Source organism: Cnephaeus nilssonii (assembly GCF_951640355.1).
Source record: "Cnephaeus nilssonii genome assembly, chromosome: 6".
Lineage (NCBI taxonomy): Eukaryota > Metazoa > Chordata > Mammalia > Chiroptera > Vespertilionidae > Cnephaeus > Cnephaeus nilssonii.
Window position 1 is genome coordinate 31,514,130 of NC_137077.1, and position 27,281 is coordinate 31,541,410.

Sequence of the window (27,281 nt, forward strand, 5' to 3'; positions counted from 1 at the left end):
TTACCCACAGGCCATTTTGTAGTGATTTATGGTTGATGTCTGTTAATCTCCTTTTATTTTAATGATAACTTCAATAGAGTCATTAAGACATTCTTTGTCTTCATGGCAGTAACCAGGAGGAAACTGATGTCTTTAAAGTATTCTAAGGGATGATGACTATTTATATAGAATGTTAGTTAAGACCAGTTTTTATGTTGTGCCCTAAAGACAAAATATTTTTTCCTCCACATATTGAGGATGCTTAGCTTGCCTATAATTGTTATAATATTAAATTTAAAGTATATATTCTGCCTATCATTGTTACAATATTACATTTAAAATACAGACCAAAGAAAATTCAATGAAGATGAAAAGGCTTAGTTAGAATGGAGCATCAGGTAAGAGTCTGATTTTAATTATAATCTCAAATTTGTATTAAAGCTCTCACAGAATAATGATTCTTAAGTGTCTGTATTGAGTTAAGCATGTCATGAAGCATGAGAAATTGCAAGATTGATTTATCAGTTACTCATTCAAGAAATAGTCAATTAAAATAATTAATGTGTAGTGAAACTCAGCTGTAATGCCTCATGTATAATTTTCCCCAACCCATAAAATTAAGAGAATAATACATTTCACAGTCTGGATGGCATAAAAGATTTCATAGAGGAACTGTAATGATATTATTAAGTAAGAATTTTGATCATATCTTTTAGAGTTAACTAAGGAGAAAGAATGAGTACATTTGCTTTATATTTGACCTCAGTTTGAATGTTGTTTTGGTTCATTAGATTGTCAAATAAAATGAACCTACATTCTTGATTCTTGTATTTAGAAATGGAATATATATGTTTATATATAATCTATATAATAAAAACAAATATGTGAGTGTGTATACGTAAGCTACTTCTCTGCTATATTTGAGCTAGATTGTTTGGCATAAAAGAGAAGCAGGGAAACATAATACAAAAATAAGAGAGGAAAACAAAATTTTCTTCCTCAAACTTATTTCACCTGTCAACTAAACAATATAATAAAACCAGCCAATATTAATATAAGCCTGTACCTTTTATTTCAGCCTCCACTTAATTCTTCAGCATATGTAAGTTCTTATAAATAGAACTGTTATACACTAGTTCTATTTAAATAAGAATATTGTGAGATCTCTTAAAATTGGATGTATTCATGAGGCTACTGTACAAATCAGAACACCAATTAATTAATTTACACATGACCAGAATATTGCTCAGATTTTTAAGGTAAACTTTTTCTAAGTCCAAGATACCTGAAAAAGCAAATTTCACAATGAGAATCAGGGCAAAAATAATTAAATAGTGAGTGCTTCATTCAGACTAAAGTCAAAACTGGTCAATTAAGCACACATAATTTACTACAGATACTCTCTCCAATGATCAGAATGCTCATATTTCCTATATCCAGTGTATCTCACTGAAACTGACAGGATAAACAAACACAAATTGTTTGTTTATCAATTAATCTTATTGTGCATGTGGTTTTTCTACCTAGTACAATAACACTGTTTCATTATCCATAGGTAAAGTTATGTGCAGCTCATGCTACATTGAGATTATACACCAGTGATCCAAACCATTCATTGACCTTTGATGCTTCCGCCTAAGCAGTGATGGCGAACCTCTGACACGCGTGTCAGTGCCATTTCTGATGACACAGATGAAACATTTATGTTATTTAAACTATAAATATCGTGAAATAATGTTTTTTCCTCAAAGTGACACACTACCCGAGTTATGCTCAGTTTTTTGGCTAAGTTTGACATACCAAGCTCAAAAGGTTGCCCATCACTGGCCTAAGGGGTCCCAAAATCAGTCACATGTTTGAACATGGTATCTTGGTTTATTTCTACAGATGGTTTAGTGATTTGTTTGTTTGTTTACTCTTTTACCAGAACTAGAACAATGTTCCGCTTGGTGCTAAAAATAAGATCTAATCCCTACCCTCAAGCCACTCATGTCGAACCAGGGAAGACAAACACAATTGAGTGTCATAGGGGTGCTGTGATACTATTCATGGAGTATGCATCTGTGCAGTGGGGTCACACATGATGGAGTAGCCAATTCTATACAGAGGTGACAGCTGAGATAGTTCTTATGAGTAGGTGCAAGAGGGAAAGTGGAAGGAAGAGGGCAAAAGAGCTTCTGAGAGGCAGAGTGGCACAAACATAGGCAAAAGGAGGTGAGGAAGGGATTCCATTTGGAGCACAAATTATTGGGATTGGGAGAAAGGAGAAATAATAAGTTAGGCTAGTGGAGTAGGTGAGGCTAGGTCACAGAATGCCATGGGAAGGAGATTAAACTTTATCCTTTAGACACTTCTATCTTACTTTATATTTTGTACTCTTTTTTTAAAAAAAAATATATTTTATTGATTTTTTACAGAGAGGAAAAGAGAGGGATAGAGAGTTAGAAACATCGATGAGAGAGAAACATCGATCAGCTACCTCCTGCACACCCCCCACTGGGGATGTTCCCACAACCAAGGCACATGCCCTTGACCGGAATCGAACCTGGGACCCTTGAGTCTGCAGGCCGACGCTCTATCCACTGAGCCAAACCGGTTTCAGCTATATTTTGTACTCTTAAGGTCTCTCCAAAAATTTTCAATATGCATTATAGTCGACCTTATTTCTTTAAAATTCAGACAAAATCCAACACCCAACTCAGTTATACCTATGTATCTTTGCACAGGCTTTTTCATTTTCCTTCAAAAACTTTATAAATGGCACATTTTCTGAAAGTCTTTCCTTATCCTATTTTGCCTCAGGTTGGGCTGGGAACTGTTGTCCTTAATTCACATTATTCTTTGACTAGTACTTGGCACATAGTATTTTAATTCTTTATTGATCTGCATTCCTTATTACACTGTACTGATGTTAATTACTGTTCTTTTTTACTCTACCACAGTGTCTAGTGCATTATAGGTAGTCAATAAATATTGCTTGATAGCTTCTAAAAGTGACTCTAGAAATCTCCCTTATGACTAACACAAATATCACATGATTTTTTAAAAAATTACATAAACCAGTTAATAAACATATAGCTTTGTTTCAAGTAAAATATAAAGTCTATTTCTTGGAACATGCCTTTTTCCAAAGGAAGACATTCTCTTCCTAAGTAGAGCTCTCATATAGGGTAAATCATATTTTATTAACTGCAGTTTAAGTAGATATTTTTTAAAACAGGATTCAAGCATATTTTGAAAGATTATTTTAGAATTTAAAAAATATTCCTTTTTATCTCATTAAATTCTCAATATTTTATTTTACATGCCCAAAATTTTATAATATAACTAGGGGCCCAGTGCGCGAAATCATGTGAGACCCAGGACCTGGAGTCCCGCGGCTCGGTGGGACCCAGAAAGAGTCCTGCGGCTGCCGCCCCCGCCGCCGCCACCACTGCTGTGTGGGACCCAGAAACCCACCTGCCACACCAGTGGGACCCAAAAACCCACCCGTGCCTCCGGTTAAGTCCTCCAGAGTCAAGTCCCTGCCCACCCGCACATGCCTTGCCACGCATGCAGCCCCACCCACCCACACGCGCCTGCAGCACACGCAGCCTCCTGCTGATTGGTCATTATAGTGTGATGGTGTGACGACCACAGGCTTTTTATATAATAGATTACCCCAAAGGCCCCAAAGTTCACCTGACAAGAGTTAAAAGAAATACTACTGAATTTTAAAAAAACCTGTATTCAGACACATTCTCTTAAGTCATGTTGCAGTAATAAGCATAACTGCAGAAACAGATAGTGAAAACTATATTACAGTGACAACTAAGGTTTAACTACATATTATTAAGATCAAACAGTATAGTATAAACATTTTATCTAGTAAACCCTTATTGAGCATATATTATGAGCCAGCCACTTAAAATTCAGTGGATAAAGAATGTGTATCTAATATGATCAATCTTGTGGAATTGATCTTTCTTTCACTTAAGTTTGTTGCAAGTCCATAAATTATAATTCCAGATATAACAGATCAGAATTGTAGCTCACAGCAACATTATGAATGCTGATAGAAAAAGACAAGCAAAACCAAATCCAACAAAAATCACCCAGAGGTTCTCTTAAAATTGGATCAGAACCATCATTTTTTTAAAGATAAATGACAGCATTATCTGCATGATAACTGGCACCAAAAATTCCATCATTTGACCCAAAATTCTTGTCTTGCCCTCTATTTATAAAAGGTTGCTCTGAATATTAAGCTCCTGCCGACTTAAAATGAAACTTTGATCCTCAAAAGAGTTGCATGAGAAGTACAGAAAACACAAATCTGTACCTATTTAAGGACATTCCTATTGCTGTCTTAATAATTTTATAATACTTCACAATTGCATTTTTTTCTTATGTTATTTTAAGTGCTACTTGAAATAACACAAGAGAAAAATCTTTGCAGTATTTCATCTTTTCTATTTTTAGTCTAAATTTATTTTTTTCCTATTTATAAAATATCTACACTACCAAAAGTCATCAAAATTGCACAACAAACCAAAGCATTTGAAATTATATAATAAACTGGGGGGGGGGAAATAAGATTCCTTGGTTATTGAAAACTCCAATTTAAATGAAAATCTCATATGATATCTCATTATTGACAAATGATCTTGCAAAGAACTAAAACTGAGCTTCAGTAAAAAGTACTTTGTGGTTTTACAAAAAATATAAGGTTCTTAGTCTTTTCTGGTATTGGCAAACAATTTAAGAGAAAATGAATTTTTATCTTTTTTTGAGTATATATTTTTCCCTTCACATTATTTTAGTTATGTAAACCTGTGAAACAAAAATTCTGGTCTTTGTTTTCTCTAAATTTAGAGATCTCTTCTTTATCCTTTTGAATACAAAAATATCTTTTAAAAAATGTAAACTGCTAGGTTCTGAAAAAAGTCACCCAATGGAATCAGCTAGTTCATAGTTGGAAGTACAAGTTCTAAATGTTGTGGAATATTGCACTTGTAAGTCCTGCAGATCACAAGGGAGGTTGTGTAATTCAAAGAAGCAGCCAATTATATTATCTACAAGGAAGCCCAGGCCTAGGAAAGGGGTACATTCTTCCCATGAGAACCTTAGGACACCTTAGGGCTCAGGTTAAGGGAAATTGCTAGCTGTTTATGACATTTAGATACTTGCATCCGTAGGTATGCTGCTTTCCAAGCAGCACCTATTAATCAAGTTCTCAATATTCAACACTCTGAGCCATTAAGAATGCACTTTTCAAATTTTATACTTTTCATGACCAAAATTCTTATTTCAGTATAGAAAAAGATTCAAATATATTTTCAAGTAAAAAACAAGTTATAAAAATTTCCCCTATTTCACAAAAAGAGCAATTTTATATTCTGCGTTTCCTATGTTATCAAACTTTAAGATACATGAGGTAAGAAATATATTCTGGCAAATTCCTCTGAACATATTAAGCAGACCTTAAGCAATAATGAACAGTCAATATGAATGATACTACTCATTGTGCACCAGTTGAAGCATTTTTTTCTCACATTTAATACTAATCAAGATACACAATTTTTGGTCTTTGTTTAAAAAAAACCATAATTAAGAATATGTGTTCTTTGGTTGATTATTAGAAGTAATGAAAAACAATATGAATGATGATGCAGAACTTCATCATCTGATAACTTTTTGGACAGGCACTGGATTAAATAGTCTCTATTTCTCCTTCACTGTGCAATTAATGCCATTTTCATACTGTGTATGCTTGAGAAAATGTGAAAAGTATAACTAAAAAAAATGTCACGGTGTAGAATATAACACAATAATACAGATATATCAGATCTGTATAAACTCAGTATCAGTAAAATGAATAGAATTTTAAGTGCATTATGAATGTACATGCTTCAATAAATATATAAGGACATTTTTTAACCAAGAACATAATCACATTATTTATCAAATTTTACAGAAATTTTATAGGAGATTTTTAAAAAATGACTGGCAATATATATTTATATGACAAGAAGTGGGACTTTAATAAAGCTTATGACCTGAGGAAGGGAAGGGAGGGAGTAGTAATTTTGCTACTGTTATGAATTGTAATGTAAATATCTGCGTTTTCCGATGGTCTTAGGCTCTACAGCAGCGGTTCTCAACCTGTGGGTCGCGACCCACAGGTTGAGAACTGCTAGCAGGGTCGCCTAAGACCATCGGAAAACACAGATATTTACATTATGATTCATAACAGTAGCAAAATTACAGTTATGAAGTAGCAACGAAAATAATTTTATGGTTGGGGGTCACCACAACATGAGGAACTGCATTAAAGGGTCGTGGCATTAGAAAGGTTGAGAACCACTGGAGTAGAGGGGGAGATGGAGGAAAGAAGCAGGTATTGATTTTGAAAGATACTTGTCTTCTCAAAAATTCTCAATTCAGGAACTTACAGGTTTAGCCCAATGATAAAAATGATGCTATTCATAACTTAAAAACTACTCTGTAGTAGTTCTTTTAAAATTATAGCACATTTTTCACTGATAGCTAAAAGTCTACTGTACTTGGCAGATCTGACAAAATAACACTGGGTTATAAATTCTGGGTTAAAATAAAAAAAAAATTTAAAAAGCAAAAATCAGATTAATTATAAATTAGACTCTGCTTTCTTTTGTCACTTGTTAACTTGCTCAAAAGACAGTAAGTACAATAAAAATTCCAATACTCTTATGAGCACTTATAAATAGCAATTCTAGATTTTTAACATGATTATGTTTAAATCAATATTCTTGTATTTGTGTTAGTATCAAAATATCACTCCTAAAACTCAACCTTTAATTTGTTTCATACAGGTAATGACAAGTACTATCAATTATGTGTGTTTTCTTACACTACTAATGAAAAACCTCTGATAAAGAAAGTGAGTCTGAAAAATCCCCAGGAAATATTCGAAATTCAATCCATACTCTTGGCACTCGCTTGCCACCTTTGTACATGATTGTCTTTTTCTGCCCATATCCCTCACCATTTTCCTCACTACAAACTCTGTGCTCTGCGAGGTCAGAGCCCTGTCTGCACTGTCTACAGGTATCCTCAGGCCCTAGGACTCAGACCCCACATCAGAGGTAATCAACAGGTATTTGTTGAATGAAATTGTCTTGTCTCTCCAATGGCAAAATCCAGGATATGTTATCAGGGCTCAAATTTCAGAGTGTTTCTAGGGAGGTATTGTAGAGACACTTAATATATTAACAGGTCCAAGGGATAAAACAATGTTTTTTCTTTGCTTCAAAGACATGTTACCCTAAGAAAGTAAGACATTATGTAGCTAAGTACAACCGTTTAATAAGTGGTATGACAAATGGAAAATGCATAATTTCTCTTTAAAAATGAATACAGTTAGAATATAATTCAAGCTCCTTAACATGATCTGGTCTTTCTCATTCCCAATCTCAGTTCATATCATTCCACCCCAGGCTATTTTCTAAACCTTGACTTTGTCAAGCTCACTGACAGATTAGGGCCTTTGCAATTGCTATTCCTCTGGTATGCAAGATCCTCAGACCTTGGTAGGTACTTTCCTCTTCATGATTCAGAGAGGACTTCCTTTATAACTCCATCTCAAGAAGATCCCCTCACTTGTCCCCAGGCACTCTACATTTTACCATGTTATATGTAGCACTTACCAATACACGAATCCATCTGTTTAATTACTCATAGTTTGCCTCTTCCCCTTCACCTGCAAAACCTTGAGAGGGCAAACTGTTATGTTCTTCATTGTAGTAGCTCTGATCCTACTGCTTTAAACTACACTTGGCACCCACAAGGCATAAATTAAGATGTGTTGAGTCAATGAATGGTAGATGCACGCATAGGGTGCTACAGAACAGTGAAGGGGGACAGTTCTGTGAGGAATGAGACAAGAACGGAGCTAAGAGATAGAAACCAATTCCATGTGCTACTGTTTGAATTTCTGATTAAGCCATACCTGGATTCAAAATAATCTTTAAAAAAATGTTAGTGAATACATTTCCTTTTTGTTTAATCCAGTTGGTCTGGGTTTTCTATCACTGAAAGAGTTCTAACAAATACAATTGCCACTCAGTGGAACCACAAGTAGGAATACTGGAAAGTTGATTACAGTTCTATTTAAGTAAGGATATTGTGACAGTAATAGTTACCCTTTATAAAATACTGCCACCTTATGAAGTGGTGGACTCCCTCTCATAGCAGGAGTGTAGGCAGAGGCAAAGTGACCTTGTGACTGGTTATTATGGGTTGGTCTACATACTTTCTGGGTTTCCTTCTTACGTAAGCTTCCATAATTCTACAAACAAAATATCTAATACATCTTGTTAAATACATTTTGAATATTTTGCATTTTGAACTAGCCAGTCTTCAGTTTAGAATATTACATCTCTTTATTTTTCTGACTCTTACATCTATCTAATTAATGCATTGTTTTCTTTCTACTGTCCACTCTTTAAAGCCTTAGCAGAACGCTTTGTTCTCTCTCAAGAAAAATCTGTTGGTGAAGTCTAACAAATAAATATGCATATATACTATTTTCTTCATCTAAACAAGATATTAGTAATTGTAATTTTAATAACCATGCTAATTAAAATTGTAATGTTAACCTATATTCTGGGGTATTTCTAAAAGGGACCATTAATATTCTTCTTATTTTATGAATATGAAATAATTTTTAAGCAGAATATATTTAATTCAATGAAGAGAGAATAAAATTGGAGGTTTAGATTAATTCTCTATGATGTCACTTCTTAATTCTCTATTCAAACATTTCCAATCCAGGGGTCTATAATCAGTAGCTCAAATGAGGCACTGATCAATTATTTAGGATAGAAAATAAAATATTTTAATTGACTTGAAGAATGTTTTAGGTAGTCAAAAGGACAAATGATTCCCCAAAAGGCAAGTAACAGAGGTGTAATTTTGCTTTCTGAGTCTCTGATGTAGTAGTAATGACTTAGCATGTGACAAGGAGAAAGTTCTGAGATGCCCTAAATTAAATTATAGCAGGCCGGAGGGTGGAAGAAAGAGACAAGAGAGGTTAATGAGTCAATAGCAGCAGGGGGAAACCAACAAAAGACATTACATTCCTAAGTGTATAGTTAAACTTTGAGTTACCTTTCAGGTGGCTATTTTCCCATTTATCTAGAGAGACTAACCAAAGAGATGACTACCAGGTTGGGCATGATATTTTCTGGACTGTTAACTACAACTAGTCCAGAAGAGCAAACACTTCTTCCTTACACAGACTATCCACCTGTCCCAAAACTATCCCAGCCTCACCTATCCCATCCCCTTTATCAACAGCCAATGTAAATTTCTCAAAGCAACTTACACCTCCCCCCTACCCCCGAAACTGTTTGTATATGAGAGCCCTGCCAATCCCAGGGTGGGGAACACCATCTTCTCCATCTAACACTGCTGCAGGGGTTTAGACTGCCTTTAGCAGGCCTATGGCTCAACACATCCTTTCTTTTAGAAAAGCTTTCAGGTGCAAATGACTTTTGCTCAACCTGTGTTGAGCCATGGTGTTCACTGAAGTTGTGCTACAGACTCCTCCTACGCAGGAACATCCTTCTACACTGTCAGTTTTTCTTTCACGTTCTCTTTAGGTTTTAACCGCCTGGTGTTAAAATTAAAATGCTTTAATTTTAACATAGCTTTTTGGACAGTGATTCTGCTTCAGGTTGGACTGATTTGAGAGGGCAACTTCCAGTTAAAAGAATGTGGTTCTGTGGATCTGCCTGTGTCTGCAACTTGCTCAGCATCTTGGTTTGCATTATTAAAAAGCTTTGACATGGCTCATCAGAACTGGCTGCTGCATCCATGGCAGGTTCCTGTCAAAACAAAACCACTATCCTGGACAACAGAGGCCAGACCCAGCTCCCTCTGTATAGTGTGCCTTCTTTTAATGCCAACAATATACCTAATCTATCTCTTTGTTTTGTGACTTTTACTGTTTTTATGGTGACCAACCCCCTTCTTCCCAAATCATAAGACTATATCACCAAACGATCTACTTGGACATTTAATACCACTGTGCTCAGAAGAGCCTCTGTGTGAGTACCTAGCTATTTGCAATTCCTGTCAATTGAATACGGATGAAAAAGGGAGGAAGGGGCTCATCACGGGGTTTCTGTTGATAGCACTTCATTTAACATATTTCAGTTTAGCAACAGGGGACTACAAAAAGAAACTAATTTATTTAAAATGCCTGAGCGACTATGTTATATCCACTGTAAATAGGTCCCACCCAGGAAGAGGTGCTAATGACCACGGGCCACATTGACAGTTTGACCCTATAGGGTGATTCTTCTCAAATGAATTCACCTCTTGCATATGACACATACGTGTCACCTCTCTAAGGCTCACAAAATAGGCACTGCACAGATACTGAAACACAAGGGAGAGAAGAGTGTTCAACAAAGCACAAAGCAGCTGTACAGAGCAAGGTGTTAGGGAGGTTCTTGCATTTCATGGATATGCCAGACAGTGTTTAAAGCATAAGAATTGAAAATGGCCAATTTGAAGGTGGTTATAATTAGCTGAGGCCAACATCTCTTTCTGTTCTGGAATTTTCAAAGAAATGAAGTCTACAGCATACCAGCTCCTACAGGTTCAGGATGGATCAGTGATTTTATTTGATCTCCCATGTATAGACGGAGGACAGCTTCTCTCTTACTGATACTACTTAAGCTCTGTGGGTTACTTAGAGATAGTATACTCAGAGACTAGTTTTAGCCCTGTGTAGTAAGTGAAAATTTATTTGAGATCTTGACCTGGAAAGCTGTAAGAATAAGTCAAATAGTACTATTTGAGGAACTTTTACATCTTGGCGATTACATCTTAGCAACTAGTATGATTAAAAATTTTTCATAGGTAGAGAAAATGTGAAAAATACGAAATACAGTGATAGCTATACTGAGCAGTGCTTTCTGAACTTTCCATCATGGAAAAAACTCCTGCGGAGGCCTTAGCACTTCTCTGTTTCAAACTTATGAAGTCTCTTTGATGTCCTGTGCTTTATCCTGAAAGGATGATTTTGTCAAATATTAAAAATCGTGTTTTTCTAGTTAGCGTTGTTGGTAGATTGACTTGGTTGTGGATATACTGGATGTGTTCAGCCCTTACCCCCCACTTGGGATTATGGACTACTGTTTCAAAGTTAGCAAAAAAGCTTTAGTTCCCACATCTCCTGTTATAACTAATTTTCAGTTAAGATGAATCAAAATTATCCTCTGATGTCTTATACTTACACATATTGCTAAATAATCTTGTGTGTATGCATACCACAGTGTGTGACTCACAGTATTAAACTACAGTTCTCCCTTGCAGATCAGTGTGTGTTGATATGATAATTACTTGAGAGCATGAAACCATCTGATTGGTACATTGCAACAAAAAATAGGTGTCCTAACAGGAGTCTCTGGCACTTCTGACATTACTAATACAAGCACATGGCTAGCAAATCAGAAAAGATATGCATTACTGTTCCTGTGAAACAGGATCAGATAACAATAGAGTTCCACTTCTTGCGTCTGAATTTGAAGCAATATTTATAAGGATATTATAGCTCAGAGAATCTGATTGTGTCTGGTAAGCTGGCCAGGGGTGTTCTGGCTTGTTGGGAAAAATATTTCTTTTTCTTGTCATAACTCCCAGGTGCTACTGCTGAGCAAATGGGAATATCGCTGCCAGAGTATTTGAAAACAAGAACAAAAATTGATTCAGACAATCTATATTTCTATCATTGACATAGACAAAACTGTGATCAGGGGTATGACAAGGGTCATAGTAAGTTTAACAGAAAAGCACCCAGAAATTCTCTCTTGTCATCAGCTTTACAAACGAACTATTCTTGGTTACTGTAGGCAATAAGTTTTCATTGACTACTAAGAGACATGTATTAGTATTTACAAGTTGCTCTTATACTTTTTCCCAAGAAATGGCTACTTTATCAAGGAAAAACAGTTAAAATATGAATTTCAGATGGTTAGCATATCTATGACATTTGAGGATTTCTTGATAACATAGAATTATAAGCCTGTACATTACCAACAATGTGAGAAACTGAGTAAAAATACTCTCCTTCTAAGAGAACTATTTTAAGGCTAATAGTAATTCTCTTATTAAAAATATAGCTATTTTAAAAATATAACTAAGCAAATGCTATCAAGAGATCAATTACTATTATAAAGCAAAGGCTATCTAGGTTCTTAAAAGCCTTCAATGATTAATGCAGAAATCACTTAAATAAAGAAATATGTGGTACAGAAATGAAAGTCCCTGGATACACTTGTGGCAGAAAGCTAAACTATAAAAAAATTAATTCACACATTTGTTAAGAAACATAAGCAAACTCAAAGCAACAATATTATATTTGAAAATCAAGGGCCAATACTGCTAAATAATACCTTAACTAAGCAATTTTCCTTAATTTGAGAAGCAAAATTATTTCTACAGTTTTCTTTAGGATATCTTGTGAACAAAAGTTCAAGATTTCATTTGAAGTTATTTACCAATATTTACTCATAAGCACAGCTGTGAGTACATGATCAATGAGAATATCTCTGAAGAATTAAATACATTTCCTTTTGTTGGGGAATGAAAAATAAATTGTCCTGGGATAGAATTGAGAGGAGAAAAAAAAATTAAATAATTGCTAAAGAGACAAGTACACATAAATTAAGATTTTATGTAATACCTGAGAAACTTAAAAAATTGCTGCTGATCTGAATTTTGAATCTTTGGCAAATAGACCACGAAAAAAAAAATCTTTTCTTGGCCTGTGTCTAATAAAATCAAAGGATAAGAATAAAATAAAGTTAACCAATGACATTATTTCAGCCATTAATGAAAGCAGTTCACAAACAGTAAGTTCAAGGACATACATATAACTCAAGCAACACTATCCAAGGCCTCCAGTGCAGAGTTGAAGAGACCAGATTCCTTTTCCTGTTTTCATATCCACAGAACCCAATTTCTGTGTGCGGTTTTCAGAGGTTCATGGTGAGGTCTCTAAAGGTTTCTTCATCATTGAATATTATAAGTAATTATGTTCCCAGGCGGCAGTTCAGAGCCCAGTACCGCACTGGAACAACACCACAGGCAGGTCAGGTGACCTCTCTCCACTTCTCCTCTCTCTGGCGCTGAGGACAAAGTGATATGTCTGTCATACGCCATTACCATTAGAACAGAATCTTGTTCTTTTATTACAACTGAACTCCGCCAGATTTCTCAGCAGGTATGCTAAGTGAAATCAATGTCTTGGATTTCCAGGCTGAGCTTGGAGGTCACAGCCACTCTATCATTTCTCAGCATTATCCTTTCTCGCGCGCACACACACTCCCCAAGCCTCCAACTGGCACACAGCAGATTGAAAACAGCATGCATCAGAGGACCCATGCTGTACAATTTTACAGTCTTTTGGAGCCCCCTCCTTTTGATTCCCCCTTTTATTTTTTTGCAAATTGCAAATAACTTTTGTTTGTGTCCTTCTCCAGAGTTGTGAGTCAAAGGCAAAGGCATACCCAGGAGGAAGGGCAGGCAATAAAACCAGAGAGCATGATTTTTGACAGCTGCCAATAAGATCATTTTCCTTACATCGTCACCTGGATGTGACTTACGAGTCCATTGTTCTGAACAATAAATAGACTTTCAATGTAAACCATCAGGTTTATGCTGGGTAGGTATGCAGACAACCCAAAGCCCTTTAATAAAATAATTCTACAATATATAAGACAGACATGAAAATTCACTAATAAAACACATAAAAATACCCCACAGGACACTAAGAATTTATTGGATAAAATCTTAAATGCAATAGTAAATGATAATTATTATATAGAAGTAAAATATCTTTGCAAAGTGAAAATATTTATTATGCTATATATAAATGTCAATTCCAGGCTATAAACAACTAAATTAGTATTTTGAAAGGGGTCCTCTTTATTTACTGCTTGGTTTTATTTATTTTTGGCCATGTTCTTCATTCAAGTGATGATGGTAATATTTATTGGTCAGGCTATTTTTAACCTATTAAAGTTTACTGCTGAGTGAAACACAAGCACCTTTAAGGCATCTTTTCTGACAATAAGTGGTTGTAGACAGTATGCCAGAGGATACTGAGCAAAGAAAGGACAGCTTTTCATTTTATTGTTGTTGTTACTTATTAGTAAAAAGAGGCATTTTATTTGTGTTGAACTTTTTATGTATTTAACAATAATTACAGATGAAAGGATATATAACATCCGCAGTTTTATTAAACTTTATATGATAGTAAAATCATGAGGGCTAATTTTCTTCTTTTTTTGTTTTGTTTTAAAGAACAGTTTATTGATTTTTAGAGAGAGAGAGAAAGGAAAGGGGGGGGGAGAGAGAAACATCAATGTGAGAGTACAACATGGATCTGCTGCCTTTGCACGCCCCCTAACTGGGATCGAGCCTGCAACCCAGGCATGTGCCCTGTCTGGGAATCAAACCAGCAACCTCCTGGTGCATGGGACAATGCCCAACCAACTGAGCTGCACCAGCCAAGGCAGGGCTAATTTTCAAAGAGAACTGAATTTTAAAGGTAAAATATAAATATATTTGTTAAATTATATATAATCATAGATACAGAAACAACCTATTTTTTTGTTCATGTTAAATAAACACAGATATGTGAAACCATAAAATGTGGCAGAATTTTAACATTACTTAAATAATCAGTTTTATACCCAGTCTATGGAGTTCTATGAGTGTCTAGAACCATACAGTTTATAAAGCAGCATCCTAATTTTGGCAAAGAAAACTTTAATTCAAAAATAAAAAATGTCCTAATGTAAAGCGTCATTATAAAGCATGATGTAAAAAAATTCACATTAGTAAATCAAGAAAAACAATAATACCTCACAGAGTTATTTGTGTGTGACAATGACTATGTGGCTAAAGCTACTTATTTTATTCAAACTAAGTGTGTATGTAATATATTAAAACTGTTGGCCCATGAGACACTGCTTTAAAATTAAATTTTATTGACTAAATGTTATAATTATTATCAAGTTTGAGAAAATGTATGCTCTAGACTGACAGTTGTAGGGGAGCTGGGGGAAATGGGTGAAGGGATTAAGTGGTAGGAATTGGTAGTTACAGAATAGTCACAAAGACGTGGATTACAGCATAGGAAATACAGTCAATCGAGTCATGATGACTATGTGTGGGGCTCAGTGGCTGCTTGAAGTATCAGGGGAACCACTCTGTAAAATAACGTAATTTTCTAGCCACTTTGCTGTACATGTGAAACTAATACAGAATACTATTGAATGTAAACTGTTATTGAAAAAAAGGTATGTTCTGCTGTCAGTATAAAGTAAAGCAGACCAGGCCTTAGGTATATATTAAGCGCTCAACATGCAAGGCCCATTAAACAGCTGAAAGAGATCTGACAAGTGGCATATGTATATTTCCTAATGTCACTAGTGTGTATAATCATTTGTACTGTATATTTGCACATATTGCTGTGGAGTCACCTTCTAAGGCCCCTGTCCAGGTTAAGTTATACTTCCAAATATGCACTGAGTGGCCAGATTATTATGATCTCTAAACGCATAATAATCTGGCCCAGTGCATGAATTCATGCATGGGTGGGGTCCGGCCAGCCTGGTCAGGGGGAGGGGGCATGGGCAGTTGGCCGGCCTGCCTGCTGGTGGAACTCCTGGTCAAGGGGACAATTTGCATATTAGCCTTTTATTATATAGGATATACACTGAGTGGCCAGATAATTATGCGTTCAGAGATCATAATAATCTGGCCACTCAGTGTATTTCTCTCTTATTAATACAGCAAAAGACTTCGGAGTTTTGAGAAGGCAGAGGTTGGAGCTCACTTTCCAAACTGACCCTTTCTCTTTCCAGTTCAGTCTCTGAATTAATTGGTTAACTGTGAAAGGTAGCTGCCAGGGAACAAGAGGCTTAACAAATTTCTTGTATTTTTTTCCTCTGTTAATACTTCCTAATTTTTTTCAACTGTGTGACTATGATTACTCTTACGCTGTTCCTCTTTATTTTTTTTAAAAAAATATATTTTATTGATTTTTTACAGAGAGGAAGGGAGAGAGATAGTCAGAAACATCGATGTGAGAGAAACATCGATCAGCTGCCTCCTGCACAGATGTGCCCGCAACCAAGGTACATGCCCTTGACCGGAATCGAACCTGGGACCTCTCAGTCCGCAGGCTGATGCTCTATCCACTGAGCCAAACGGGTTTTGGCCACTGTTACTCTTTAGACATTTCAGCATGGCTTTCATGGAATGAAGAATAGAAGCAATTTTCTAGGTAGTTCAGAAAAAAACAAACACTGAGGATATATAACTGTATCAGTTTTCTACTTAACATTTTCTAATAGGTAGAGAATATGTGCAATTATTTCCCTAAGTAATCTCAGGGAAAACTACTTTATGGCTACTCTTCTTAATTCATCTATAGAAAGTTTAATATCTTCACACATATCATATAATAAGTCAGGTCTTTACAAACACAGACATTTAATTTTTCTGCATTCCTCTTCTTCTAAATTAAGAAACAAATTATTAAAACCTCCCCTCATTCTTTTTCATGTTCTCTCAGGAAATGTTTCTTTAGCTCCTAAAACTAAACTAGCTTTAAATAGTATTACTTCTAACACTATTATTATCTTCATACTAGAGGCCCGGTGCACGAATTCATGCACCAGTGGGTCCTGCAGCCTGGCCTGTGGGATCAGGCTGAAACCAGCTCTCTGACATCCCCTGAGGGGTCCCGGATTGTGAGAGGGTGCAGGCCAGGCCAAGGGACCCCACCGGTGCATGATCGTGGCCAGAGAGGGACGCGGGAGGTTGGCCAGGCAGAGAGGGACCACTGGAAGGCTCCAGGGCGTGTCGGCCCATTTTGCTCAGTCCTGATCAGCCAGACCCCAGCAGCAAGCTAACTTACCCTTGGTGGTCAGCGCACATCATAGCGAGCGGTTGAGTGGCCTTAGTATATCATTAGCATATTATGCTTTGATTTGTTGAACGGTCAACCGGACACTTAGTATATTAGGATTTTATTATATAGGATCTTTACCTGACAGTTGCATTGGATGAATGATATATATAAAATTAAACTTATACCATAACACATTATAAGTGATTGATATTTAAATCAAACATTTTCTATATACCCTCATTGTACTCATATTTTAAGTTCTATTTCAGTCTCCCCTTCTTTGGGAAACCTTTCCCATGGTCTCTCACGGAAGGTAATCTCTCTGTCCTAGTAACATCCAAAGCACTTATCTGTAACTCTTTATAAGACTTTGTGTCGTAGAGTATGGGTATCCATTTTATCACACTGTAAGCTACTTGCATACAGTATACTATCGTATAAATCTTTGTAGCACTCATTTCTTATAAAAGCTATCTGTGGAATACATGATGCTAAATGCATGTATGTAAATTTACACGCACTGATCCCACTAGACTCTTATCTCCTTGCACACCCACAGTTTAGCCCCGTTGCTGGCACATAATAGATATTCACTAAATACCACTGAATGAAAAGTAAAACTCAAAATGGTAAAATATATAGCTTCTTCCAAAGGGTACCTTGCTTTTGGGTGGCGGGCTGTTTGTGCTCTTGTCTGTGTGAATGCTGGTAGGAGATACAGCAGCACCGAGGTTGCCTTGGGGTATGCCTGGGAGCTTTCCTCCTGGGGATACCTGCATCGCAGCCAGCTGGGCAGCATATAACTGCTGCAGAAGAAACAGAGAGAGGGGGGGACATTGAAAGACTCAGTGATAAAATTAATGCACCCTTCAGACAGTACATACTTTCAGATGTGGTATTTTTCCTCTGGGTATTTTTGCTTAGTGCCCTAGAATATTTAAAGAAAGAAGCTGTCACCTAAACTTTCATGACTTACTTTTTATGGGAGGAGTAACAGAGACTACATATAAGAGGTTTCAGCTTCGGGATGCGCAGAGGTTCTAAGAAAATAGCAGGCTGTATAGTTACTCTTTCCCAAGATCTCTGGAAGGCAAGTATATCATTCTTTGGCCAAGACCTCTTTTTGTTCTACACATTTTAAATTTTACACAGTGTGTTACAAATAATGCAGCTTCATATACAAAGTAAATTTCCTATTATTCATGTTTAAAGTACTATGCCTTTTTTTCAGACTTGCTGAAATGAGCACCTGTAACAATTTTTTGTGATTGTTAGTTGTATAGAAATACAAAAAAAAAAAAAAAAAAAAAAAAGCCATTGAGCAGGAATGGAAGGAGTTTTGTAAGAACATTATCTGGCCAGTCTACCTACACTGATAAAAATTAAGACGTTGCCAGAAGTCCACTTTACCTCATAATATTTAAACAAAGACAAACCTGAAATTATCTTGAGGATTTGGGTTTTCAGGATTACTGTCTAAGCATACACATTTTGCTATGCCATCACATAATCATGCTTACTAAATAATCAATAAAATATTCTAAAAGTCAATTTACTAATAGAACAAAGTTTTAATTTGATAATGATAGCTATATGATGTGGTATCTTAAAACAAGGAGGTTGTTTTAGATTCAAGTAGTCAGATCAAAAATTTAAATTAATAAATTAATTTTTCATTTCTATTTAGCAGCATGTGAAAAATTTTAAATCTGGATGAGGGGACAATATATAGTTATTTTTCCCCAACTCTGATAAAAATTTCTCACTATTCCCAGATCACTGCATTTGCCATCAAGCACATCGATTTTTCTCATTGGCCTCTATTTCGAATACATTTTAATTTGTATCAAATAATATATGTTCCTTAAATTTACATTACATTACAGAAGCATAAAAAGGCTTCAAGTCTTAGAGAATCTAATGTACCTCAGGTCTGCTGGAATTTTAACATAAACCAGACATTTTAGTACTGGTGAATCTTAATCTGGCTCTTCACAAATTAACAAGAAATTTCAGTGGATTTAAAGAGGCTGACAGTGGTTCTCATACCTGGCTATATGTGTAAGGGATGGTAACTTATAAATTAAATGCTGCTGTGATGTCATTCAACTTTATTAAAAAAATAAGGTCATTTGTCTATCCATTTATTTTATTTTTTAAATATATTTTTATTGATTTTTTACAGAGAGGAAGGGAGAGGGATAGTTAGAAATATCGATGAGAGAGAAACATCGATCAGCTGCCTCCTGCACACCTCCTACTGGGGATGTGCCCGCAACCAAGGTACATGCCCTTGACCGGAATCGAACCTGGGACCTTTCAGTCTGCAGGCCGATGCTCTATCCACTGAGCCAAACCGGTTAGGGCTGTCTATCCATTTAAATATGTGTGTTGACTGATGTTAAAAGAAGAGAGTAAAGAGATGATTAATATTTTATTTGTTACACACTCTTAAGGCAATAACAATAGGTGTCTGTACTCAGTGAGATCTACAATCCCAGAACCACTGGTTGACCTTGCTGAGGGGGAAGGGGTGACATGTGGTGGGGAGTGAAAAGCCACCCATGGTTATAAGCATCCTGTGAACTATATAACAAACTCAGGTCTTTTATATGCATATACAATCCTATATAATAAAAGGCTAATATGCAAATCGACTGAATGGCAGAACAAACAGCGGAACAACCAGTGGAATGACCAGTTGCTATGACATGAACTGATCACCAGGGGGCAGATGCTCAAGGAAGGAGCTGTCCCATGCCCGCAGGCCCCAGGCCAGCCAAGGTGGGTGCCAGTGGGGGACCCGATCACCCCGCCAGTCGCCCCACAGATTGGCCCTGATTGCCAGCCAGGCCTAGGGACCGTACCCATGCACGGGTTTCAAAATCCGTGCACGGGTAGGGTCCCTAGGCCTGGCCAGCGATCAGGGCTGATTGGGGCCTTCTGGCTGCCAGCCGATGCCTTCTTTCATTCCGCGCCGCCCTCTGGTGGTCAGTGCATGTCATAAGGAGCAATTGAACTCCCAAGGGGACATTTACATATTAGCTTTTTATATGTATAGATATATATAAATTAAAACAAAAGTCTAACATTTTCCTTGAAAGGATGGCAGATAAAGCCAAGAGTTAAATAATAAGATGTATTATAATAAATCTACTTTAACTAACAGTTAAGTTGTTCTAAACATAAAAAACAAATTGAAACTCTAAACATAAAGAACTAAAGCTTTACAATAATGTTCACATCATGAGGTTAACCAGACTAACAGAATAACTCTTTTGCCTTGCACAATAATTTGACCCTTATCTTAAAACTAATGAACATACAACATCATAGAGCATTAGGTTTGCCAGTCTCTATATTGCTTAAAATATTCCATTTTTATTCCATTTTCCTCACCACATCCCTGCAGTAAATCGACAATGATTTTTTTAAAATAAACAATCACATATGATTAAATTGTATCTACTCATTGATTACTTAGTGTATTCTTGGTGGTCGTACATTCATAAGTATGTTTCTTTATGTGTAGATACATATAAATAATCCTCAATTTTGTCTCACATTGTTCCATAAGCCTATATTATTGTCTCTCCAGCATTTTGAGCTCCTTTAAGAACCATGATTTCTACCTCTAGTGGAACCGTTAAAAGTAAGGCAAACCTCAATTCTAATCCCATGTCCGAGCCACTGACCTTGGGCAACTAAAGGAGGCACAAATCTATATTCTGAAAATTCAGGGATAAATAAAACTGAGCTTTAGTAGGGTCGCTGTGAGAAGCAAATCACATAATGTGTATAAAATACTCAGAAAAACACATGGCGAAGAATGCTGGATAAATAACTAATAATTTTTATATGTCTTTATTGATTTTTAGAGAATGGGAAGGAGAAAGATAGAAACACTGATGAGAGAGAAACATTGATTGGCTGCCTCCTATAGGCCCCCTACTGGAGATCGAGCCCTCAGCCTAGGCATGTGTCCTGACCAGGAATAGAGCCAGCTACTTCTTGGTTCATGAGTTGATGCTCAACCACTGAACCACACAAGCCAGGCAACTAGGTAGTATATATGCTAATACCCTGCTATATACTCTGGACTATGGTAGTATGGTGAAGGATACAGAAAATGAATAAACATAATTTCTTTCCTAAGTAAAGATTGATAAACATAAAACAGTGAGACTATTAGTGTACTATAACTACATGGAAATGAGTCAGTGCATTCTGATATGTTTTCATAAAAGATATGTAGTTAAGCTGAGCATAAAAAAACAGAGGTGGCATTCTAGAAAGGGAGAATAATTTAAAGAAAGGTACAGGGGCAGGAGTGAGTTAGTTGTTGCAAAGGGAACACAGGATAGGGTGGAGCAGTGAGTAGTTGGGAGGATGTGGCAGAAAGAACAATGACCTAATTGACTGTATGTCCTGGGCAGAGTAAAATAGTACTGGATTTGTAGGTATAGTTCACCTTCTAGAAAAGCTTAAAATAAAGGCAAAAGGGTTTAAATTTAATATGTAGACAAGAGAAAGTCACTGAATGTCTGAGAGCAATATATATGACATTTTTAACTAAAATAAAGATAAGGCAAAATGATCAATTATGAGGTTATCAAAATTTAGTAGTGATATTTTTAATGATAACTTGAGTTGAAAAGTAATAGTTGTGACAATGAAGAGGGGAAAATGACTCCAAATTCATATTAACTAGAGAAAAGTAAGAAGAAACTGAACAGGATGAATCATATAATTTATATAAAGTCTTCATTTCATAGATATAGTACATAAATATTCACCTATCATACATTTTCATTAGTATACATAGTCATTGTAATCATTGTAAGACAGCCAAAACACATATATTTTCTTCCTTAAGAAAAAAACAAAAAACACGAAGAAGTAAGTAACACAGAGATATTTTCCTATAATTTTGCATTGTGGTAGTAAAAATGCTAGAATCATTCAGTCATGGGCTACCCCTAACATATAGCTCATTAAACACTTCTTTAAGTATTAAGAGCATGATGCAATGTATCTATAACAATAGGAGCTTGAATTGTATTTATCTTATCCAAACCTAATCAGTGTTTGTTTTTTCCCTGGCCTGTGCCCTGTGTACCAAAGCACTACTAGGCTGACAGTGGGCTAGGAGTTCATTAGCAGGCATTCTTGGTGCTGAGTTGTAATGATCCAATGTAGGGTCAAAATGAAGTCTGGCCTGGTCAGTATGGCTCAGTGGATCAAGCACCATCCCATGCACCAAGGGGTCACTGGTTTGATTCCTGTCAGGGCACATGCTGGCTTGTGGGCTTGACCCCCTACTCCTCCATAGGTGGAGTGAAGGAGACAGCTGATGCATATTTATCTCTCATTGATGTTTCTGTCTTTCCATTTCTCTATCTCTAAAATCAATAAAAAAAAATTAAGTCTGATGGGATGATAAAGAACACATATTTTAACTTGAACTAGTTAATTAGTACATGTTATAGCGTTAATTAATTTGCACTATTAATTGATTGCTAATTGAGGGAAAATACTATAATTGTATTTGGATAACATGGCTTTTAACCAGTTAGATATGACTCTATTTTCTTATGAAGATAATCATTTTACTCAGATAGTCTAAGCTAGTGTTCAGTACTTTTCAATGCTAGGAGTGGAGAAATTCCACAAAACAGCCTATTTAAATTCTAAGGTAAATTACTTCATTAATTACTTGAGATGGCAAGTTCTTGCCACTTCACCCTAATAAGTAAGCTATTTTCCCCAAATTGCTAAAAACACAACTTCTCCCATTGGCTACTAGCCTAGTGTCTAATTGCCATCTGGAGTATTTGGACTCAAAGCATTAGGTAGTGATGAAACTATATATCACTATTTGTTCCCTCAAACCAATTACTGCCTAGCAAACTCCTTGAAGGCAGGGATTATGTCTCTATTATTTAGTGCTTTCTCAGAAAATCCTAGAAGGAAGAAAAAAGAAGAAATGAGTAAAGGCAGAAATGAACTGCATAAAAGAATATCATTAATCTTGAACAAAACTATATTTCCAGGGTATATTTAATATATATTTAATAATGATAATGACATTTTAAAAACCTGAAAAGAAATTGGCATCACTTTATTACTTGAGGAACTAGGAAAAACCAGCTATTGGTGATGTTGATGAAACTCATTCATTCACTCATTCATTCATTCCACTCACTTAAAAGGAACAAAGAAAATTAATTTCCAAATCTTAGCATAAGAACAAAAGATAGCTTAATATACCCATTGTAGCCATTATTGTAATAGTAAGTTAATTTAGAATTATGAATAGAAAAATTAGTTTAAGATTATTAGAAAAAAGTTAATATTTTTTTGAAAAGACAATAGAACCAAGACATTAAGAATACAGATATCCTACCTAATAAAAGAGCAATATGCAAATTAACCATCACTCCACTACACCCACCAGCCACGCCCACCAGCCACGCCCACCAGCCAATCAGAGCGAGTATGCAAATAAACACAACCAAGATGGATACAGCCACAGAGAGCAGGAGGGAGGCTTGTGTTTCCCAGGCAATGGAGGAAGCCAAGCTTTCCGCCTGCCCTTGCCGGCCTAAGCCTCCACTCAAAGCTACAAAGTTTCAATTATAGAAGGTAAAAAAAAATCCAAACAGAAATGGCGGCAGCCACAGAGCTGGAAAGAGCGGGAGGCTAGGGTTGCCCCTGGCAATGGATGAAGCAAAGCTTTCTGCACACCCTGGCCGGCCCATGCCTCCACTCCAGGCTACAAAGTTTCAATTGTAGAAGATACATAAATCCCAACAGAAATGGCTGCCGGCCTGGAGCGAGCAGGAGGCTTGGCTCTGCTCTAGGCTACAAAGTTTCAATTGTAGAAGGTAAATAAATTCCAGATACGAGGGCCTCCGCTTGGGTCGCCAGGGGGTGTGGCTGGCCTGCAAAGCACCACAGGCCCCTCGCTCAGGCTTCTCCATGCCCCAAGGGAACCCGTACCCTGATCCGGGACACCCTTCAAGGCAAACCAGCTGGCCCCCACCCGTGCACCAGGCCTCTATCTTATCTAATAAAAGAGTAATATGCAGATTGAACATCACTCCAACACACAAAATGGCTGTCCCCATGTGGTCAAAGATCCTGCCCCTATGTGGACACAAGATGGCCAACACAAGATGGCCAGCAAGGCAGGGCAGTTGGGAGGGACCAGGCCTGCAGGGGAGGGCAGTTGTGGGCGATCAGGCGAGCAGGGGAGGGCAGTTGGGAGGCACCAGGCATGCAAGGGAGGGCAGATGAGAGGGACCAGGCCTGCCTGCAAGGGAGGGCAGCTGGAGGTGATCAACCCTGCAGGGGAGGGCAGTTAGGGGTGACCAGGTCGGCAGAGGAGGGAAGCTGGGGGCAAACAGGCTGGCAGGGGGGTAGTTAGACATCAATCAGGCTGGCATTGGAGTGGTTAGGGGGTGATCAGGCTGGCAGGCAGAAGCGGTTAGGGGCAATCAGGAAGGTGGCAGGCGAGCAGTTGGGAGCCAGCAGTCCTAGATTGTGAGAGGGATCCCAGATTGGAGAGGGTGCAGGCTGGGCTGAGGGACACCCCCCGCCCCTGTGCACGAATTTTGTGCACCGGGCCTCTAGTTCTTAAATATTTTGGAAAATACAAATGAGAAATGCCTTACTTCTGATAAGTAGATATACACTACTTACTGAATCCCACATATTTATTATTTAGAGAGTAAAAAGCACTTAGTAGGAGCTAAGCTTTTAGTAGATGTAAACTATTTTGGGGGATCCTTTTTTATTGCTTAAATCAAAGCTTAATTTTCTATTTGAACTAGAATCTATTATCAGGTGTTTCTTTCTTGTGAGAAAAATTTGCATAAAGTCCCAGGAGTCAGGGCTAACACTACATTCTGACAGTTACTCAGGAGTCAGTAGCATATGACAGTATATGGTTTGATTCAACTCTCTTATCTTCCCCTCCTGCAGCCATGGATTAAAAGAGAGGGACATTCATATTTTAATGGGAAAACAATGAAAAATAAGTCATGTCTACTATTCTCTTTGTCCTTATCCTCCCTTTTTCTTACTCCTCACATCTCTCTTTTCCATGTCACCCAGCTTCACTAGATAGGAGAGCTGGATACAAAAAGCACAGAAAAAAAATTAAAATAGGACATTAAAATTATAACTAAATACATTGTCTTTTCTAAATGCTGTATGGTAAAACATACTGATTCTTTAAGAAATTTGTGAACTTTGACATTGCCTGCCATTATCTGAATGGAGAGGGCTGACACTGCAAAACTATTTAATACTGTTTTCGTTGAATTAAAATTATTTTTATAGGTAGAATAATTTTCTCCAAATGTTATCTCATATCCAACATCAATCCATAAATGAGAGAAAAATTAGGTATATGTAACTATAAATGAATGTTACATATTTTTAATGTTTAATGAAACCAATGAGGTTGCTTTAATTTGGCTGGAAGTTCAAATCCTTTATCAGTCTTGATGATCAAGCAAGCTCTCATTCAGAATTTAGCAGTGACTTCTAAACTCTACAATAAGCAAACAAATTTAGACCTAAATTTTCAAACACAATGGAATACTACACTGCAGTAAAAAGAAGGAATTCTTACTATTTGCAGCAGCATGGATGGAACATTATGCTAAGTGAAATAAGCCAGTCAGAGAAAGATAAATATCACATGATCTCACTCATTTATGGAATATAATGAACAACATAAACTGATGAACAAAAACAAATCCAGAGATAGAGAAGCATGATCAGACCATCAAACCTCAGAGGGAAGGTAGGGGAGGGTGGGGGTAAGGGGGAGAGAACAACCAAAGGATTTGTATGCATGAATAGAAGCCTAATCAATAGACACAGACAACAGGGGGTGAAGTCATGAGTAGAGGGGGGGGGGGGGCAATGGGGCAATAAGGACACATACGTAATACCTTAATCAATAAAGAAAAAAAGAAAAAAAATAAACATAACTTTTGCAGAAAAAAATAAATAAAATGTAAGATATAGGGTAAGAAAAAATAGCACCTTGAAGTTCAAATATATTCATAGAAATTACAGGGTGTTTTTTTTAAGTGCAAGGACTGAAATCTGGCAATAAGAATTAATATATAGCCACTGTGTTAACCACTTGGATTAGAGGTTTTAAAACATGTGCATTGTCATTTATTAGGATTTTAAAAATAGGTAAATGTGTACTTAAAAAGTTTAAGTCAAACTTTATGATATATGTTAGATGTGATGTGTAAGGAAAGTATTTGTTTGTTGTTTTAAGGGAAGGGACAAAAAATAACATTTGTGAGGAGAATATTCTGAAAACAATTTCAAGGCTCTATAAGTGTTATCTTTATTACTTAATTTCAGCTTCTTAATGTAACTTAAATGTGGAGTTTAAAGAGAAACTAATGTACTGGAGAAAATCTTTCAAAACATATCAGCATGTTTCAATGTGAATAAATCTGCTTTGCGCATTATTTTTCACAATGTTTCTTCACCGAAAATTATCAGAGCAACTTAAGTTTAAACATGGACTTTCTTTTCCTAATATCATCTGCTCTTCCTTTGGGTGTTATTCAAGTATATTGTAAAAAAAGAAGGAAGGAAGGAAGGAAGGAAGGAAGGAAGGAAGGAAGGAAGGAAGGAAGGAAGGAAGGAAGGAAGGAAGGAAGGAAGGAAGGAAGGAAGGAAGGGAGAGAGGGAGGGAGGGAGGGAGGGAGGGAGGGAGGGAGGGAGGGAGGGAGGGAGGAAGGAAGGAAGGAAGGAAGGAAGGAAGGAAGGAAGATAGGCCTTAAATTTATGGGATCCCAAGGCAAAAACGCAAAGTGCAAACGGAAACTCACATGCCAAATTTATAAGAAATTACATTTTACAAATCATGCTAGTACAGTGTTAAATAAAATATGTTTCACTCTCCCATTTTGACAAACAAACCTTCAAAATATCTGGATGCAAACCACAATGTACCACTTCACAATAGAATGGCTATTATTAAAAAACAAACAAACAAAAAAAGAAAATTACAAAGGTTGGTGAAGATATGGAGAAGCTGGAAGCCTTGTGCATTGCTAGTGGGGATATAAAATGGTGCAGCTGCTACGGAAAACAGTATGACAATTCATGCAAAAATTAAACAGAACTACCATATGATCCAGCATTCCCACTTCTGGGTCTATACCCAAAATAACTGAAAGCAGGAACTGGAACAGATATCTGTACACCCATGATTGGAGCAACATTAGTCTCAATAGCCAAAAACTGAAAGAAACCACAGTGTCCATCAACAGAACACTAGCTCTGTACCCATTAAAGAATA

At 36.7% G+C, this 27,281-nt stretch overlaps 1 protein-coding gene across 7 annotated transcripts in view; it reads right to left on the reverse strand.

Annotated features, from left to right (window-relative positions):
• The window catches only part of SOX5 (SRY-box transcription factor 5), a 950,952-nt gene that overhangs the window by 57,293 nt on the left and 866,378 nt on the right, over positions 1-27,281 (reverse strand). For all 7 annotated transcript variants that reach the window (XM_079773594.1, XM_079773592.1, XM_079773591.1 and 4 more), the window contains one exon: positions 17,596-17,742. In XM_079773594.1, the coding sequence (XP_079629720.1) occupies positions 17,596-17,742 (147 nt within the window). The remainder of the gene's footprint in view (positions 1-17,595; positions 17,743-27,281) is intronic.